At 40.4% G+C, this 20,306-nt stretch overlaps 1 protein-coding gene across 2 annotated transcripts in view; it reads left to right on the top strand.

Moving 5' to 3' along the window:
• Positions 1-20,306, top strand: part of myo5b (myosin VB) — a 111,436-nt gene that overhangs the window by 41,970 nt on the left and 49,160 nt on the right. For both annotated transcript variants that reach the window (XM_030742665.1, XM_030742664.1), the window contains exons 5-12: positions 1,476-1,632; positions 4,165-4,308; positions 4,387-4,468; positions 4,790-4,897; positions 6,341-6,450; positions 6,527-6,792; positions 6,891-6,972; positions 7,058-7,198. In XM_030742665.1, the coding sequence (XP_030598525.1) occupies positions 1,476-1,632; positions 4,165-4,308; positions 4,387-4,468; positions 4,790-4,897; positions 6,341-6,450; positions 6,527-6,792; positions 6,891-6,972; positions 7,058-7,198 (1,090 nt within the window). The remainder of the gene's footprint in view (positions 1-1,475; positions 1,633-4,164; positions 4,309-4,386; positions 4,469-4,789; positions 4,898-6,340; positions 6,451-6,526; positions 6,793-6,890; positions 6,973-7,057; positions 7,199-20,306) is intronic.

The following is a 20,306-nucleotide window of genomic DNA, read 5'->3' as shown; positions in this document are numbered from 1 at the left end:
GCGGGGCACTGCGTGATAAGCCCCGCTTATCGTGCTGTAGCAGTGGTCTAGTGTCTTCTCCTCTCTGGTCGGACATGTGATATATTGTTTATATTTGGGAAGTTCCTGTCTCAGGCTGGCTTTATTAAAGTCCCCAAGTACGATGATAAGAGAGTCCGGGTATGTCCGCTCCATGCACAGAATCTGCTCTGTGAGCGCGCACTGGGCCTCGTGCACGTCCGCGTCCGGCGGGATGTAAACAGCAGCCAGTATGAATGAAGCGAACTCCCGCGGAGAGTAGAACAGTTTACAGTGAATGAAAAGATATTCCAGTGAGGGAGAGCAGTGCTTAGCAATCTCTGTCACATCCGTACACCAGCCACTGTTTATGTAGAAGAAAACACACTCTTTAAATGATGCTGTATCTGCTGAGTTTAATTTATCACACAGATGCTTTAACACAGATTAAAATACTCTCATTGATGGGAGAGACTAGATTACTTGAAATAAAAGAGAATTAAAATGTTTTCTTGAGAGAAGCAATTTTTTGTCCGTGGTCAGTTACAGTGAGTTGTAGTTGGTCCATCTTAGACTCAAGCGTGGCGAGTGCAAGTCTATGGTCTGCACAAATAGCACTGCGGTGTTCCTCGAGCAAGGTGGTTAGCTGTGTGAGGTTGACCTGCTTATCGGTGGCACCAGGCAATGTGGCAGGCTCCTTCTTACTCTGTTTCAATGCTTTAGAGGCCATTCTACGATTCAGGCATAGTTACTGATGGAATTAGTTATATTGCAAATATCTAGTTGGTAATTAGCAAGAGGGTCAGACAGAACTGAGTTAAAGAGCGTTACACATCCTACTCTCTAGTTGCCATCTTGTTTCCCCATTAAAATGTTTTCTTCACTGAATTGGCATGCTCATTAGTATGCTCAGAATTCCAGTATTTCTGATGAGCCTGCAGAAAACACCTCATTTGAATTCCCTTAAAAAAAAAAAGATACAGAAATCCTGGGATGAAGTTATCAAATGAAATCATCTTTTAAGGTCTAAATCTGCAGATATTCTACAAGAAGTTACAGACTTTCAAGGAATATATAAAATTAACTAAAAAGGAATAGTTCAAAATGATTAAATAGTAGAAATATAAAAAAATATGAATTATAAATAAAATTATAACAATAAAAGAATAAAGTGAAATATTAAGAATAATATCTTTGTATTTGGGGAATAAAGTGTTAAAGTTAAAAACATAATCAAAATATTTTGATAAACTTTCTAAATAAACAAAATAAAGTAGTATTTATGTCTGAAAGATGATGATGTGACACACATACAGTACCAGTCAAAAGTATGGACACACTTTTGACTTGTACTGCATGACAATGATATAATTGGTGTCTCAGTGCAAAACATCTGCTAACATCTGCAGCAGGAAGTGACGGGGACCACAGTAACCATAGAAATGATGCCTTTCATTTTCTTCTTCCGTGTTTGTCAGAGATGAGAGGAATCAGTCGATCATCGTGAGTGGAGAATCTGGAGCGGGAAAAACCGTTTCTGCAAAGTATGCCATGCGGTTCTTTGCCACAGTGGGTGGCTCTGCCAATGACACCAACGTGGAGGAGAAAGTTCTGGCATCCAGCCCTATTATGGAGGTGAGTGGGTGGAACTTTGTTTCATATCAGAATATGATGCCAACATAATAAAATATTTCATCAAATGTTCTTTTTTTGCATCAATCACCACATTACAGGTTAAATGAACTTGTTTGATGTTATATTAGTGCCAAAATTTTGCACCCAACATCTTTCAAAACCTTCATTTTTCTAAAATGAACAAATTGGAGAAGGAGAATCAGGTGATGAAACATTTGTGGGAATCAACTTGTATCCCATGTTCCATATCCGCTTCAAGGCTGTCTTTATATGCACCTCTGGACCGCTTCTAGATTCTTTTAAATGGTTTCCTGGAAGTCCTGCACTGGACACATTTACATGTGGGATCTCCAGTATTTCAAAATGACAATCCTTTGACTTGTTGAGGTAGGGGACAAAATGTCAGATAGAAAAACTTGTTTGTACCTTATGAACTTCCATGGATCAATCTAAAAATGGGAGTATACTGCACACTAAGAAATAGAGGGACGAGAATGGACCTAAAAAGGTACGAAGGCTTTGTCGCTCCAGCTGTACCCTAGTGGAGTACAACATTGTACCTCTAAATCTAGGAACAATTTTGCACCTTATTGTCTGTACCTTTAGAAGAACATTTCTGTACCTCTGGTGACAAATAAGTGCCTTTATGTACAGGTACAATACTGTACCCATTACAAAGGTACAAATTATGTACCCAATGAGGTACAGCTGGAGCGACATGGCTAATGGTACCTTTGAGAGACAAAAACAAACCCTTAGATTCACAAAAATATTCTTTATTTATCAAAATGTATAATTTAACATCAGTTCATTCAGTTTAAAACAAGAACTGAACAGAAGACAGAAGAATGTAATGTTGAAAATAAAATATATACTGAAGGCTGTTATAAAGGCTTCACTTAGGCTCGTGCAGTGACATAACATCTACTCTACTTTCACCAGACTGGGCCCGGCACTGGTCATCACCGTCTTCCACTTATTATCCACCAGTTGAATGGTTGGATAGGGTGTAGCAGCATCTTTCTATATAAATTAAGAAAAAAATAAAAAATAAATAAATAACCAAGCAGCAAAAGACATTTTTCCAATTAATTTATGTAAAATAATTTAAAAACCTTAGTGTTAAGTTACAAGTTTAAAATATTAAGTAATACAACTTTAAATATGTTAAATGGTGATCAAAATATCAATATAGTAAAAATAATTCCTTACTCGAGTCATTTTTCTTTCCTCTTCACTTATTTGAAGAAGATCTTACTACAGTTCAGATGCATACCTTTCCCAAAGTGATGTAGTGTTCAATCTTTTCTCTGAAGATGGATGGCAGGAGGATGAGTCCAGCCCTTAAGTCGATTCCTCAAATGCAAAAAAAGAAAAAAAAATCATACAGAGCGTAACTACAGCAGATCTACTTTCACATTTATTAGCAAGATGATTGTGACTACCTGGTAGATCTTCAGCCAGGGCATCTTTTCTTGCGTCATAGTGCTGTTTTGCCAGCACAGACTTTCCCTGTGCAAGCTTAAGTACATTTGGCAAGACACCAGCAAAGCCGTCTTGACAGATGGCAGATGTTGAAGGGTGAATTCTGTCAACCTCATCAATACACTGTAGAATACACAAACACATTGTCAATTATTATTGTTAAAGGCAGCTAGTAATTCAAATCTAACCAAAATAACAAAAGCTAGAAATGCAGCTTCTAGTTCAAGTAAATTTCGCTGAGTTTTTTTTTTTTAGGATAGATGGTGTAGCTGAGCTGAAGGGAGCTTTAAAGGAGACCCCACAGCTAATACTGTACAAGCCCCAAACAAAGTAGTTAAACAAAAAAAGATGGAATTACTTAGCTCTTGTGATAGTACTTCACTAAAATACTAATATTCTGAAATTGCAGAGAAGTTGGGTAACGTCCTGTGCACACAACATGCTAGGTACTGTTAGTCTGAAATTTTAAATGAATGGAGACTGAGTTAGACCATGAACATGAATAGGTCAGATTACTTACCACTGAATCTTCTTGCCTCGTCTTCATTCATTTTTATTCCAGCTTTAGATATTTTTTGAATAAGTTCTTCGGTGGACAGGCTGCATAAAACCGGAGAGTCCGCCATTTTACATTTCTGGCGCCTTTTTTGTCGTCTGGGAGGAAACACCCCACCCAACACTGACTTCTACTGGTACACTTTTGTACCATTTGCTCTGACCAGTGATTTTGTACCTCTGATGGTCCACAGTAAATCACCCCAAGGGTCCATCTCTGTACTTAGAGGGAACTTTCCTGATAAAAGTACCTTTTGGGTACAAAAATTTACCTTTATTTTTTTGTGTGTGGAAGCAGTCCAGAGGTGCATGAGAAGCTGACCTTGAAGGGGAGAACAGCCACATTAAACACAGCTTTCTAACTTTGTACATCAGCTAAGTCATGACTAACTTGTTGTGGAAACAAACTACAGATGTTGGTGTCCACACACCAGGAGGTGCTGCTGCACAGATTTTTAAATGACATTAATTATACCATCTTTTTTCCATCAGGCAATTGGAAATGCAAAAACCACTCGGAATGACAATAGTAGCCGCTTCGGAAAGTACATCCAGATCGGTTTTAGCAGACATTACAACATCATCGGTGCTAACATGAGGACATACCTTCTGGAAAAGTCCCGCGTTGTGTTTCAGGTCAGTCTGACTTGCTCAGGTTGGTTTGATTTAACCTGATTGACTTGTGTGTAAAGAGTTTCTGTCGTGTATTTCCAGGCAGAGGATGAGAGGAATTATCACATCTTCTATCAGCTGTGCGCCTCTGCTAGTTTACCAGAGTTCAAAGACCTCGCCCTCAGTGAGTCCTGTAGTTGGGAGATCATATTTAAATGGGATGGAATTTGTCATATATGCCATGTTAGGTTAAAGCTTAAGGTTAATGCTTCTTAAAGTCAGCCTTAGGTTCATATTTATTATTCTTTTGAAAATTATGATTTTTAATTTAAAAACACATGTTGATTTAGAGTTAACACTGAGGTGCTTTTCTGCTTCGTCATGTTAACACAATGCAGATCACTGCTGTGGAAGTTCATTCTGTCAGTATTTGTTCCACCTGTAAATATTTCAGTTATTACCTGCTGACTTCATCTTTTGATCAGTCCTCCTCCTTCTCTCTCAGCCAGCGCAGAAGATTTCACCTACACATCTTTAGGGGAGAACATTTTCATTGAAGGTGTGAATGACGCCGAAGATTTTAAGAAGACCAGAGAGGCCTTCACTCTGCTGGGTAAGACTGCAGGAAAAATCAACACAAAGAGTCAGAGTAATGAGTCTGTCCTGAACATAGGATCATGTCTGTAGGTGATGGCTGGTCACTAGTGGACTTTCCAGGCTTGGGTTGTGTATGTGCTTTGTTGCAGTGTCCTTCACTCCCATTGGTAGCCTCTTCAATTGCTCACCTTAAAGTTTAAAAACTGCACAGTTTGGAAACTGCACACTTTAATTTGCTATATCACTTGTTGTCAGTGTCAGTTTAATTGACATTTCACAGCCTCTGGACTCTACCTTGCAGTTCATCTCCTCCTATGTACAGTAGATGCCCGATATACTTTTTGGTCATTCATTTTTTCCGTTTTCAAAAATGGATATTGAAAAACCAAAAACACTTTTTTTTTTAAATTTTCATTTCATACTCCAATTCCATATAATCTAAAACAATTTGTATTACTTTTTTCTCTTTGAAATCAAAATATAAATTTGCAAAGAATAGGAAGCAGCAAAACGGCCCGTCTTTTTATTTTTCTCAAACTGGAAGTTTAACACTAACATGAAGGAAACTCAAGGCACTTATTTGACGTTTGCTCTTGTCAGCCCACAATGTTCAGAGCTGTTAGTTAGGATGGTTTCAGAACCACATTCTGAAGAATTTGTAGACATGGCTTGAGTGGACTCTGATGCACATCTGCAGGTGGAGGTGTCAAAAGCCTAAGTGACAAGTGTTTGCTTTTCCAAAAAACAATGCACTGCTCCATCTTGCAGTAATTTTATTGTGGTCAATGGGAAAGTTTCTCTGATGCCACAAAAAAAAAAAAGTATTTCCAGCTTAACAAAAATTAAAAGATGGGCTGTTTTTCTGTTTCCTATTCTTTGTGAAATTGTGTTTTGATTTCAAAGGGAAAAATATATATAATTCGTTTTATATTACATGGATTTGGAGTATGAAATGAAAATTAAAAAATAGCTGTTTTCAAAACAGAAAATGAATGATCAAAAAGTACACGGACCACCTCCCTTTAACTTAAGTGAGAATTGGCTGTAATTAGTCAAAGTTTCAGCTGGGAGGATGGCTCTTTGGAGGTGACCTTCATTAATATTAGTCAGTTCAGTTCTGTTTATTCATCTAGGACCTGAGCTGTCAGGAGGTCTTCAAGATATGATCCTTCAGGACTCTGATTTAGATTATGGATTTAACAGGGAGCCAATGGGGGAAAAAAGTTAACAGGGAAGAAATATGATTTTTCTAAAACAAAATACATTTGAAATAACCTAAGTTCTGATTATTAGCATCTAGTAAAATAAAATAAAATATCTGGTTCTGGATCAGCTGTTGTTGATTTAAGCTTTCACCATGTGCTGGTTTCAGCTATAAGAAAGGGTCAACTCAGAGACCTGGTGTGACTCACTTTAAACAGACTCTTCTGGACTTTTCCATCATGCTTTTGATCTGCAGGTATAAAGGACAGCAGTCAGAACAGCATCTTTAAAGTCATTGCCTCCATCCTTCATCTGGGGAATGTCGAAATCTGCTCGGAGCGAGACGGGGAGTCCTGCCGCATCTCGGTACATCATCAGCCTTTCATTCAGTCTTTTCTCAGTATTTATTGGCGCTCTGACTCAGACTCTGTTTGTGTTTCAGAGGGACGATGTTCACCTGCAGCACTTCTGCAGACTGCTAGGCTTGGAGCTGCAGCAGATGGAGCACTGGCTCTGCCACAGGAAGTTGGCCACCACCTCTGAGACATACGTGAAAAACATGTCCTCCAAGCAGGCAACCAATGCCCGCGATGCGCTCGCCAAGCACATCTACGCCCGCATGTTTGACTGGATTGTAGAGAACATCAACCAGGCCCTACAGACATCCATCAAGCAGCACTCTTTCATCGGAGTTCTTGACATTTACGGGTACGAAGGCCCACCTCTGAGCACCTGTTTGACCTGCTGTTGTTTTGTTTTGTTGACCTTGATAAGAAGGTGGTGGCTTGTTTTTTAATTTTCTTCAGGTTTGAGACGTTTGAGGTGAACAGCTTTGAACAGTTCTGCATCAACTATGCCAACGAGAAACTCCAGCAGCAGTTCAACTCTGTGAGTTTTCTAATGAACTTTAATCTTAACTGCCTAACCTTTCAGAATTTAAACGATTCAAGCTGTTATCTTCCTCCATCCTCAGCATGTGTTCAAACTGGAGCAGGAGGAGTATATGAAGGAGCAGATCCCCTGGACTTTGATTGATTTTTATGATAACCAGCCATGTATCGACCTGATTGAGGCTCGACTTGGCATCCTGGACCTGCTGGATGAGGAGTGTAAAGTAAGACATACCATCAGGAACATTCATGTGCATATCATGAATGTACAGGTGCTGGTCATAAAATTAGAATATCATGAAAAAGTCGATTTATTTCAGTAATTCCATTCAAAAAGTGAAACTTGTATATTATATTCATTCATTACACACAGACTGATATATTTCAAATGTTTATTTCTTTTAATTTTGATGATTATAACTGACAACTAATGAAAACCCCAAATTCAGTATCTCAGAAAAATAGAATATTACTTAAGGGACGCTTCACAAATATTGACATTTTCCAGAGCGTACAAAGCGTACAACAGGGGAGGGGGAGGGGGGGTGTAACACTCAGCATACGCTTTTCAAATAGTTGGAAAATGTCGGTCCGTTTGTGTAATTTGAGCGCTGCTGTCTGACCGCCGATGGCCGAGGCATCCACACCACTGCACCATTGCATGGTCTCCAGCGATATGGCCTCCAGTCTGGCTGATCAGTTGAAAGACCTCATTGAATTCTCTAAAATAGGGCATTATAAATTCACAAAATGACTCTACTGACGATATTAGACAGGAACAAGCTGTGAGTGTGGCACAGGATTTGTGGAAAGCAGCCAAAGCCGCCAGAGATAAATACAACAAAAAGTGGAAGCTTTGGATGGACTTTATTCTACATGTTCCTGGCCTATTTTCATCTATGCTGGCCTGTATATTTGTGTGTAAACTGGCACTGTTGGCAACTTTTGTCCAACAAAACTCGCTGTCAGCTGTCTCAAAAATTGCTAGAAGTCACTAAAGGACGAATCAAGGTCCGGGGTGTGTGTGCTGTCCCCCTCGTGCCGAAGAGAGGTCCAGGCAATGCCACAGTGTATGAAGGGATGCAGTACAAGCACTGTATGTACACAAAACATGGTAACAGCGGAGTTTTCAGGTTTCCGGTGTTACAGTATGTCAAAAAGGGATTTCCTTTTTTTTAAATGTTTTTTCTTTCAGTAAATATACTGGTGCACAGGATTTATGAAGGGCTTATATATAAAATGAAGAAATGACTTGTTCTTACTAGGGATGGCATGATACCACTTTTTTATGTCTGATACCAATCTTTCACATTTGGATATCTGTCGATACAATACAATTCCGATTTTTTTTTTAAAAAAACAAAAAAAAAACCAGTTGTTTTTACAGGGTTTATACAGGAATCCTAGAGTTAAATTTACTACCTTTTACTACCTATTTTTAGAACCTTTAAAATATTTTTACTACCAGGATGAAATTGAACAGCAGCCTTTTTTGGGGTAGCGGTGGATTCACAGCACTGAGCCATGTAAGATGATCGCCCATCTCTCACCAAAGACAAAACTTTATCCCACTTACTTGAAGGTGTAATTGTGACTTTGTCTTGACTAAGACCTCATACACATTAATATTCCAAACACATTTCAAAAAGTGGCGCAGTAGGTAGGCGCCAGTCTTGCAGCCAGTGGGTTGCCGGTTTGAGTCCCTGTCCCTGTGCTGCATTGTGTCCTTGGGCAAGACACTTAAACCACATTGCCTAACGGTAGTGCCGGTCTCTGGGTGCATGACCGCAGATGCTCCTCTGGATGGGTGATCTGGAACGATCATTTCGTTGTGTGCCTTGTGCGCACAATGGCAATGAGTTGAATCTATCTAAATTTGTTTGCAATGAAATTCAAGTTTCACAAGCCGATTATTTATTTTCCAATAGAATGTTGGAATACTGGTTTGCTGCTGAGGTGTGATGGCAATACTTGTGCTCGTTGCAGTGCTTTGTGTAGCAACAAAAAACAAAATAGGGATCTGCTCCCTGCGTGCACGAATCCGCTGCTGGTGAACGGTGGATGCTCGGTGCGATTTGATCACTGTCACACCGTTTCAGGTCAAATTTATATTTTTTCTGCACACTTTACAAAACGCCTCTTGATCATTCCCCATGACCAGCTTAACCTCTGGGGTCCGGGGTAGATTTGGCCATTTTTGACTACTTTTGTTTTTAGCTTCATAGTTGACCTTAGAAACTGTTTACCTTGCCTTGTTTGGTATAATTTTTTTTTTTCAGCATGATCTCATGTGTGTGACTGTATAGTTATTCTTTCATTTTGACATACTGTATTAACACACTGGACTTACAATCATATAAAAACATAAAATCAGAGTAGAAAAAAGTTTGATTTTTTTTACTATAAAAATCACAAACATACTTAAATTATTTTTACAATTAAAATGCAAATATAAGTTGTAAATTTGCAAAACTTGTGTAAAAATATAGTAAATAATAAAGTTAAATACAATTATTCACATTAAAATGCAGGAAAGGCCTCAGGTGTTTTTGTGTACAGCTATTTGCAGAGCAATCAGGATTAAGATGCTACACAAATTATTTATGCCACCTCAAAAAACAGTTTCTGTCCTCCACAAGACTGAGGGGCCCATCACAGGCAAAACTTGCCAGTAATGTTGTCTCTTTTACCACTTTTTCACCTGCTCCGCAGCAGCCAAATGCACCCAAATGCATCGTGTTACTGCATAATTTTCTGATTGGTTGATTTTTTTCACCAATAGGAAAGGGGTTGTTGGGAATTATTTTGTTTTGTTTTGTTTTTATTAGCAAGCACTTCCTGTTAGCGAAACTCACATTTTCGCCATTTATTTCTGCACAAAACATGCATCGAAGGTGAGGACAATATACAGGAAAAAGCATGGCGTAAATTACTGGGCATAACTCTGGTTTTACTTGGCCTAGCAATGTAATTTATAAACTGGTACACAGTTTGAAGTCTGCACTTTCGATTCATGGCAGCAGCGTCCTGATGTTACGTCATCTCAAATCGGCGATGTCATTTTGACGCGCCAGCGCATCCGTGGACTCCGAGGGTTAAGCCAGTCTTTGCCGGTTCATCGAGCCAAAGTTGTGAAAACTACATTTTCCCATGACGAGCCGCAAAATGACTCCGCGCATGCGCACAGCAGATCAGAGTGGAACCGCTCGTCTATCAACGTCAGCTCAGGTCCTGCTGAGTAGTTATATTTCTATACAGATCTTATAGTTAAACTTAAAACAAAAGTCTTCATCAATGGAAAATTCAAAATATATTGAAGGGGTGATGAAAAATGTACTACCAAGTCAAATTCTGTTTACCTTTTACTACCCCGCGGAAAACCTGTTTTAAATGCCTGGCTACATTTTACATAAGTCAACAGTCGCTCACACAACAAAATGAAAATCTTTTAGTTGTCCCACGTACAAGACTAAGGACCAGGGGGGACAGAGCTTTTCAGGAAGTGGTGCCAAAGCTCTGGAACTGTTTACCACTCCAGCTCTGTTTAGATGACTGTGGTGACTTAAAAAACAGTTGAAAATTTTTCTGTTTAACCAGGGTTTCTGTTGACTTTATTTTTTTCTTTTAATATGCTAATGTTAATATGGTTTTACCGTGGTGTTTTCTTTTTTTTTTTAATATTGTGTTTTAATTATTGTACAGCGCTTTGTGACTTTATCTGTGAAAAGCACTATATAAATAAACTTTACTTAATTATTTTCCACAATTGCTCTATCCCCTGAATCCCGTTGCTCATATGTGAGAAGGTGATACATTGGCTTATAATATGTTGCAAGTTTCTTTAGGGTTGCAACTATCAATTATTTTAATAATCGAGTATTCAATTGATTATTCCATCGATTACCCAAGTAACTGGATAATGTTACACCCACGACAGGTCAATTGCAAAGAAAAACAATAAGACTATTCAATGAAAGTTTGTTTTTCTTTAAAAACAAATCTTTATTTCATAATGCTTATTTCAAAAGTAAAAATGTCAGGTCGCTTCCCAATCCGCATAATCTATCCAGGGGCAACTTCACTACAAATCAGTCAGAACACACTAGGTGGGCAAACCCCTTCAAGAGTCATTTAAATCTAATTGGAATCACTGCAACCCATAAAAAAAAAAAAAATGTACACATGCATGAAAAAACCTGGCATTAAACTGGCAGAATGGAAATGGACCAAAGAAAAAGCTACGTTTTGATTGGAATAGAAATACAACAAACAAACAAAAAACAATAAAAAAAGAAAAGAAACTAGTCCACTCCCTGGGCAACCCCCATATCTTTTTGCCTGCACCAGCTCACTTGTCGGGGTGGACTAGACAAATAAATACACTGGCAAAAAAACCCAACATAAATCACCAAAATCAATTATCCACTGCAAGGGCAGCTAGTGTCTCACACGTGCTCTGCAAGAGGACAAATTTACACTGTTAAAAGTTTAATAAAAAGACATTTAGAATCCATTTTAAACAGTATTACTTCTACGCACTCAAATACCTGATATGTCAATCTACCCCTCTATTGACTATGAGCTGCTTCAACTTCCAACAGGGCACAGGTCTGAAATTAAGCAATATGTAAATACACAATTTCAGACACTTCTGTAAAAAAATAAAAATAAATAAGACTTAAAACCTACCATTATTCATGCCCAAAATTATGCCACTCACATGGAGTGAGGTGTGTACTTACCTCACTCCACTGGCCTGGTCCCACTCACAAAACACATCTGTTTCTACTTGCAGTTGATAGTGTTTCCAGGGGTATATATACAAATTAAAGGCACCTCCCCTTCTTCCCTCCAATACCAACTGCCACAATGAGAAATAATGTTTTTTTTATTAACAATTCATCTACATATTTTAACTTCCGTACTGCAGTTTTTCCCTGTGTGCAGGGCCGTATTACCGACCGGGCGAGTGGGGCTGGCGCCCCGGGGCCCATGGATCCAGGGGGCCCAGGGGGGGGCCCAACAACAATCCAGATACCGATGTCGATGCTAATTGCGATAGAGCCCTCTATTCTAGGATCTTCTTTAGTTGTACTTCTTTAGTCTATAAGGGTTAACTGAAATGGGCTGGGGGGAGTGACAGCAGTCAGAGGGCCCTCGGCCACAGGACATAGGAACCAGAGGGCCCCTGGGCCATGTCGTACAGCAACCAGAGGGCCCCTAGGCCACGGAGGACGGCAATCAGAGGGCCCCTGGGCCATGGGGGATGGCAAAGGGCCCCTGAACCACGGGATATGGCAATCAGAGGGCCCCTGGGCCACGGGGGACGGCTATCAAAGGGCCCCTGAGCCACGGGATATGGCAACCATAGGGCCCCTGTGCCACAGGAAACAGCAATCAAAGGGCCCCTGGGCTACAGGATATGGCAACTTCGACTGTTCTTGACTCTGCCAATTACGAACTGTGAAGGGGAACGGTCACTCTCCAGAATGGCTCGAATAAAAAATGAGATCAGGATGAAAATGACCCAAAATCGTCTGAACTCCCTCTCACTTCTTGCAATTGAATCACAGTTTGTGCAACAGCTGAACTTTGATGAGTTGGTAGATGATTTTGCACGAAGGAAGAGCAGAAAGAGACTTTTGTAGGGGAGTGTGTGTCGGGGGGGGGGGGGGGGGGGGGGGGGTTGGTATAGGCTCGGAGCGGGAGGGGGGGGGCCCTTGCAATCTCCTTGCCCCGGGGCCCAGACCCACCTTAATCCGGGCCTGCCTGTGTGAAACAAACAAAGTGGATGGCGTAGTGATGAGAAAATGAAGCTTTTGTGAAGCACTGAACTACTTGGACCAATTGTTTCGGAAATAGGTTCATTACTCGAAGCTTCAATTATAGCGCCCTCTCCTGGAAAAGTGCAATGATTTCAATTACACACCTGCATGCACACGCTCACACACCTCAATGATATGAAACATCTTTGCATTGTTTGAGGCGCACACGTTATGACCAAATATCATGATATCAGGTTCTGTTTACAAATACAGATGGATGAATGTGTGTGTTGTGTTATTGAGCAGAGTGCTGGGAAAACATGGCATTAACTGGCTGTGCTTGTGTAACTACCGCTTTAGCGTTAATCTTGATACGACAGCATCCGTCATCACGTTGAAAGGATGAGCCAGCAAAGGTTGTCTTTAATTCATAACTCAGCAGTAACTGTTGGCCATAACAACGCTAAAACTGTGTGAGTATGAACCTGGATGACTGTCTCGCTCTCGCTCCTTCACTCGTAACCAGCGAATCACCTGAACCAGTCAGCTGATTCATTCCGAGAACGAAGCAGTTGTTGCTTTGGACGTCATATTTCACGTGATTTTTTTTTTTTTTTGCTCTGAAGCAAGCTTCGAAGCAGTGGTTCTCTGCAGTTGTAAGCCCAGGGTTCGAAGCACGTATCGAAGCTTCGGTTTCATACGCTCATCACTAGAATGGAGCAGCTACAAAGTTCTCTTTTCTTCACTTACAGATCAAGTGGTTGATGAAAGACCTCCAGCTGTTTCCCATTAAAGGTTTAATGGAGGGTACAGGGGGGGAAAGCTTCTTCTGGACGCTAGAAAAACATTTCCTTCCACTCCGTCTGAGCTCACTGGCTCCACTTCTTTGCACTTGTGCAGACAGACTGCACGTAAAACAGCTGACTGCTGCTGTTGTGTTATCAGTCAGTCAGTCAGTCAGAATACTTTATTGATCCCAAAGGGAAATTACTATTATCAATTATCAGTGTTTATGTTGAAAAACTGGGGGCTGGAGCATAATCTTGTAATGCTTTATATTCACAAGCATTCTCCTACTGCAGGTCTATATTTAGTCACTAATCAGGGATTAAAGTATAAAAAATATTTTGACGGGGAAGGAGTCCTTCCGATACCGGATGGTCACCAGTGCTAATAGCTGCGCTCGCTAGCAGTATGTCCGGGAGCTGAAGTAGAGAAAAAAATAACAGCTGAAATTCTCAGCACAGCGAGCACAACACTCAAACACGGCAGAGAGCGGAGGAGGCGTGGAAAACATGTCAGCGATGATCGCTCAGTGTCAAAGCAAATCCATCGCAGCGACGGAGAACTGAGGGGGTTGTTTTTCTAACTCCTGGTCCCCACTCCATTCCAGTAGGTGGCGGTAATGCAGCTCTAAGCTGGTTTGGTCAACCACAGACCCACAAGAAGAAGACGGCAGAGAACTGTAATGCAGCAAAATGCTATTTAATGGATCGGATTGCAATTTTTTAACTTCCTTTTCGATGTCCGATCCAGTAATTTAGGTCAGGATCGGACCGATACTGAATATCGAATCGGCATATCCCTAGTTCTTACCCTCATTAATAAAGAATAAATTGTAGCATCTGTTAAGACGTTGAAGAAGATGGCGATTACCAGCAAAATTTACATTTTTATTAACAATTAAATGGTTGCTGTGTGCCACAACCACACCAATAATAACAACAAAACGGGACTCCCTCTGACTCTCACTCTCTCCCTCCATGCGCACACAGAAGTTCAAGGACCACCAACACAGTGGGAAATCACAGAACATCTGCACAGAACATCTAACTTTAACAGAATCGCTACAGTATGAAAGTCACTTTGCCAAAAACTGACTTCAGCTTATGACTCAAAATGAATTGATATCATTCATCAGAGATGATGTTTGAGATATGCTTGAGAGATTATAGGTCCATAAGTCATTTACAACTATATAAATACCAGCAATAATTTTTTGGGCAAATACCAGAAATCACTTTTTGGCACAAGACCGGCTGTTCAGATGACAAATTGCTCCACTGCCACTGTGTACAGTGTGGCTACATGTATATAAAGATAAGATAGTGTTTATTTGTCACATGCACAGTTATACACAGTACAATGCACAGTGAAATGTATTTTGTACCTGCAACCTTATATACACACACATATAAATAAGAAGAATAAAAAAAAAAAAAGTAATTCACACTATACACTATACTCTATATACTATACACTATACACACTTTTATAAATTATAATATTTACACTGTGCAATAATGGTCCAGTTAGGGCTCAGAGTTGAGCAGACGGATGGCTTGTGGGTAAAAACTCTTCTTCAACCTTTCAGTCTTAGTCGTCAGGCAGCGGTAACGCCGGCCTGATGGGAGCAGGGAGAAGAGAGAGTGTCCGGGGTGGCTGGGCTGTTTTAGGATCTTCATGGCCCTCAGCCTGCACTGCTTGGTGTAAATGTCCTGCAGGTTGGGGAGGGTGGTTCTGATGGTCCGTTCGGCTGAACGAACCACCCTTTTTAGGGCCATGAAGTCCTGCTTGGTGCAGTTTCCCATCCAGGTGGTGATGCTCCCACGCATGATGCTCTCGATGGTGCAGGTGTAAAAGTTCCTGAGCACCTTGAGTGGGAGCTTGAAGTCTCTCAGCCGCCTGAGGAGGTAGAGACGCTGTCTGGCCTTCTTCACAGTGATGTTTATGTGATGAGTCCAGGACAGGTCCTGTGAGATGGTCACTCCCAGGTATTTGAAGGTGTCCACTCTTTCCACCTCAGCACCACTGATGACAAGTGGATGGTAGTCCCTCTGCTGCTTCCTGCTGAAGTCCACGATCAGTTCCTTTGTTTTGCTGACGTTGAGCAGGAGGTGGTTCTCCTGGCACCAGTTCTCCAGGCGGGAGACCTCTCTCCTGTAGGCTGTCTCCTCATTGTGAGAGATTAGTCCCACAACAGCAGTGTCGTCAGCAAACTTGATGATTTTGCGTACATGAAGTGCAGTACACATTCACATTAAAAATCAAATCAGTTTATTGCACCCTATAAATTCTAATATATAGGTATATCTGTTAATTACAGGGCGTACCCTGCCTCTCACCCAATGACAGCTGGGATAGGGTCCAGCAATTCACGACACAGTCAGGTTCATTCCTTCATGTTGGTACAGTTTTGGTTACAGCTAACAGGAACCGCTGAATTATAAATTAAAGGTGACTTTTGCTGCAATCTCTTGCAGATCCTTTCAACATCCTGACCGACTGATATCAAGATTGATGCGGAAGCTTTCGGCCTTACATTAAAAAGTTCAGCGAGATCTCACAAAAGTACATATTTTTTTCCTCCCATATCCTGTGTGGGCTTCCATAGTTTTAATACTTCCTAGTACATTACAATACAATGAACCAGGTGAAATTAAATATGAAAAAATATCAACATTTTCTTTTTTTTTGGGGGGGGGGGGGGGGGGGGGGTGTCTGAAAAAGAGTACGCTTTGTACGCTCTGGAAAATGTCGATATTTGTGAATCGTCCCTAAGACCAATACAAAAAAAGGATTTTAGAAATGTTGGCCGACTGAAAAGTATGAACATGAAAAGTATGAGCATGTACAGCACTCAGTACTTAGTTGGGGCTCCTTTTGCCTGGATTACTGCAGCAGTGCGGCGTGGCATGGAGTCGATCAGTCTGTGGCACTGCTCAGGTGTTATGAGAGCCCAGGTTGCTCTGATAGTGGCCTTCAGCTCTTCTGAATTGTTGGGTCCGGTGTATCACATCTTCCTCTTCACAATAGCCCATAGATTTTCTATGGGGTTAAGGTCGGGCCAGTTTGCTGGCCAATGAAGAACAGGGATACCATGGTCCTTAAAGCAGGTACTGCATACGTCTGTGCGTGGTGGTTCTTGAAGCACTGACTCCAGCTGCAGTCCACTCTTTGTGAATCTCCCCCACGTTTTTGAATGGATTTTGTTCCACAATCCTCTCCATTGTGCGGTTATCCCTGTTGTTGTACACTTTTTTCTACCACATCTTTTCCTTCCCGTTGCCTCTATATTAATGTGTTTGGACACAGAGCTCTGTGAACAGCCAGCCTCTTTAGCAATGACCTTTTGTGTTTTGCCCTCCTTGTGCGAGGTGTCAAAGGTCGTCTTTTGGACAGCTGTCAAGTCAGCAGTCTTCCCCATGATTGTGTAATCATCAAAATTAAGAGAAATAAACATTTGAAATACATCAGTCTGTGTGTAATGAATGAATATAATATACAAGTTTCACTTTTTGAATGGAATTACTGAAATAAATCAACTTTTTCATGATCAGGGTTGCCGCGGGGTAGTAAAAGGTAGTAAATTAAATGAGGTCAAATTAAGGCTAGTAAAAGGTAGTAAAAGGTAGTAAACAGAATTTGAATTGGTAGTAAATTTTTCATCACCCCTTCAATATATTTTGACTTTTCCATTGATGCAGACTTTTTGTTTTAAGTTCGTTTAACTATAAGATCTGTATAGAAATATAACTACTCAGCAGGACCTGAGCTGACGTTGTTGACGAGCGGTTCCACTGTCCGATCTGCTGTGCGCATGCGCGGAGTCATTTTGCGCTTCGTCATGGGAAAATTTAGTTTTCACAACTTTGGCTCGATGACCCAGCATTCGAACCCTCTGGAGTACACGGACGCGCTGGCGCGTCAAATGACATCGCCGATTTTAGATGACATAGCATCGGGACGCTACTGCCATGAATCGAAAGTGCAGACTTCAAACTATGTACCAGTTTTTAAATTACGTTGATAGGCCAAGTAGAACCAGAGTTATGCCCAATAATTTACGTCATGCTTTTTTCTGTATATTGTCTTCACCTTCGATGCGCGTTTTGTGCGGAAATAAACGGCGAAAATATGAGTTTCGCTAACAGGAAGTGCTCGCTTAAAAAAAAAAAAAAAAAAAAAATTCCCGACAACCCCTTTCCTATTGGTGGAAAAATCAACCAATCAGAAAATTATGCGGTAACACGATGCATTTGGGTGCATTTGGCTGCTGCGGAGCAGGTGAAAAAGTGGTAAAAGACACATTACTGGCAAGTTTTGCCTGTGATGGGCCCCTCAGTCTTGTGGAGGACAGAAACTGTTTTTTGAGGTGGCATAAATAATTTGTGTAGCATCTTAATGTGAGTCCTGATTGCTCTGCAAATAGTTGCAGACAAAAACACCTGAGGCCTTTCCTGCATTTTAATGTGAATAGTTGTATTTAACTTTATTATTTACTATATTTTTACACAAGTTTTGCAAATTTACAACTTATATTTGCACTGTAATTGTAAAAATAATTCGTTAAGCATGTTTCTGATTTTTATAGTATGTATTTATAGTAGTATAGTAGTATTTATAGTATGTTTTTATGTGATTGTAAGTCCAATGTGTTAATACAGTATGTCAAAATGAAAGAATAACTATACAGTCACACACATGAGGTCGTGCTGAAAAAAAATTATACCAAATAAGGCAAGGTAAACAGTTTCTAAGGTCAACTATGAAGCTAAACCAAAAATAGTCAAAAATGGCCAAATATAGCCCGGACCCCAGAGGGTTAAGCCGGTCATGGGGAATGATCGAGAGGCGTTTTGTAAAGTGTGCAGAAAAAAATATAAATTTGACCTGAAACGGTGTGTCAAATGACACTGAGCATCCAACATTCACCAGCAGCGGATTTGCGCGTGGGGAGCACATCCCTATTTTATTTTTTGGTGCTACACAAAGCACTGCAACTGCAACCTCAAGGTCAGCTACGAGCATTGCTGTCACACCTCAGCAGCAAACCAGTATTCCAACATTCTATTGGAAAATAAATAATCGGCTTGTGAAACTTGAATTTCATTGCATTTTGTTTATATTCTTAAAAAAACAAATTTAGATAGATAGATTCAACTCATTGTCATTGTGCGCACAAGGCACACAATGAAATGATTGTTCCAGTTCACTCATCCAGAGACGAGCATCTGCGGTCATGCAGCCAGAGACCAGCACTACCATTAGACAATGTGGTTTAAGTGTCTTGCCCAAGGACACATCGCAACACAGGGACAGGGACTCAAACTGGCAACCCACCGGCTGCAAGACGGGCGCCTACCCACTGCGCCACTTTTTGAAATGTGTTTGGAATATTAATGTGTATGAGGTCTTAGTCAAGACAAAGTCACAGTAACACCTTCAGCTAAGTGGGATAAAGTTTTGTCTTTGGTGAGAGATGGGCGATCATCTTACATGGCTTAGTGCTGTGAATCCACCGCTACCCCAAAAAAGGCTGCTGCTCGATTTCGTCCCGGTAGTAAAAATATTTTAGAGGTAGTAAAAAAGGTAGTAAAAGGTTAAATTTAACTCTAGGATTCCTGTATAAACCCTGATGATATTCTAATTTTATGACCATCACCTGTATGACGTTCTCTCAGGATTTTTCCTAAAAACCAATGAAACAATGACACAAAAAGAAAGCAGAACTGCTGCTTTGACTCTGTTAAAGAATGGAATGAAGGAAAACCATCAAGCTTGTCTTTATCGATACAAAAAAGAAAATCACTAGGGTTGTAATAAGAATAATGTGTAACCATTTTTCTTAAAGTGGGGTTTCATTTACCGAAGCACGCAATACATTTTTAAACAGCCAGAAATAACATGAAAATGCCATACTTTTATTTAAAATAACACAACTCACACCTACTGAGCTAACCACTCCACTAAAGGCCACTAAAAACATCCTAAAGGTTGCAAAACTACAATTTAAAATGTAACCTACCCATCAGTTTGTGAGGTCCAGCTTTCTGACACTATTAAAGTGTTTTGGTTTTTTGGGGGGTTTTGGAACCAGAAGTGACCAGATTTGTACCACAGCTAATACTAGCTAGCTAGGTTGTTGAGACTATGGCAGTGTCATACAGACACAGATACATGCTGAGTAGTATTAAATAACTTCCAAATAAAATCCCCAAATTTCACTAACAAAAACTGGAGCTCAGCCTTCTTGGACGATGTGTCACAACAGCCATATTATTGGACATATAATAGCATTAAAAATGCTAAAACAGCACAAACATGGTCCAGAGGTCCAGTTCAGGGACTCCAGTTAAATGAGGTGAAGCCCAGCAGGCAGCTAGCAGCTACAGTCGCCTGTGGCGCCATCCATCTGTCAATCAAAGAGGTCATCCTTTTTAATAATTCATATGGAAAATATAAGATTGAAAAAATAAACCAGATTAAAACACCAGAACTTTCCTGGAAGTCTTTTTTTTTTTTTTTTTTTTTTTTTTTTAGCCTGTCATGTCTGGCATCTTTCACAATCGGAATGATGATCCGAATGCACTGATGTACCAAACATATTTGCTTTGACAAGAACAGCTCTATATGTTTCCTATAGGCTCTTCTTGTTAATGTTTGCAATTTTATTTTTATTTATTTATCTTTTTATTTAGTTATTCATGCCAAGTCTGACAGGCAACAAGAAAGGGGCAAGAACAAGAGGTGGGGGGGAGAAAAGGGGGGGGGGGGGGGGGGAGAA

The sequence above is a fragment of the Archocentrus centrarchus genome, chromosome 12 (genome assembly GCF_007364275.1).
Source record: "Archocentrus centrarchus isolate MPI-CPG fArcCen1 chromosome 12, fArcCen1, whole genome shotgun sequence".
In the NCBI taxonomy this organism is placed as follows: domain Eukaryota; kingdom Metazoa; phylum Chordata; class Actinopteri; order Cichliformes; family Cichlidae; genus Archocentrus; species Archocentrus centrarchus.
This window is presented reverse-complemented; position numbering and strand designations above follow the sequence as displayed.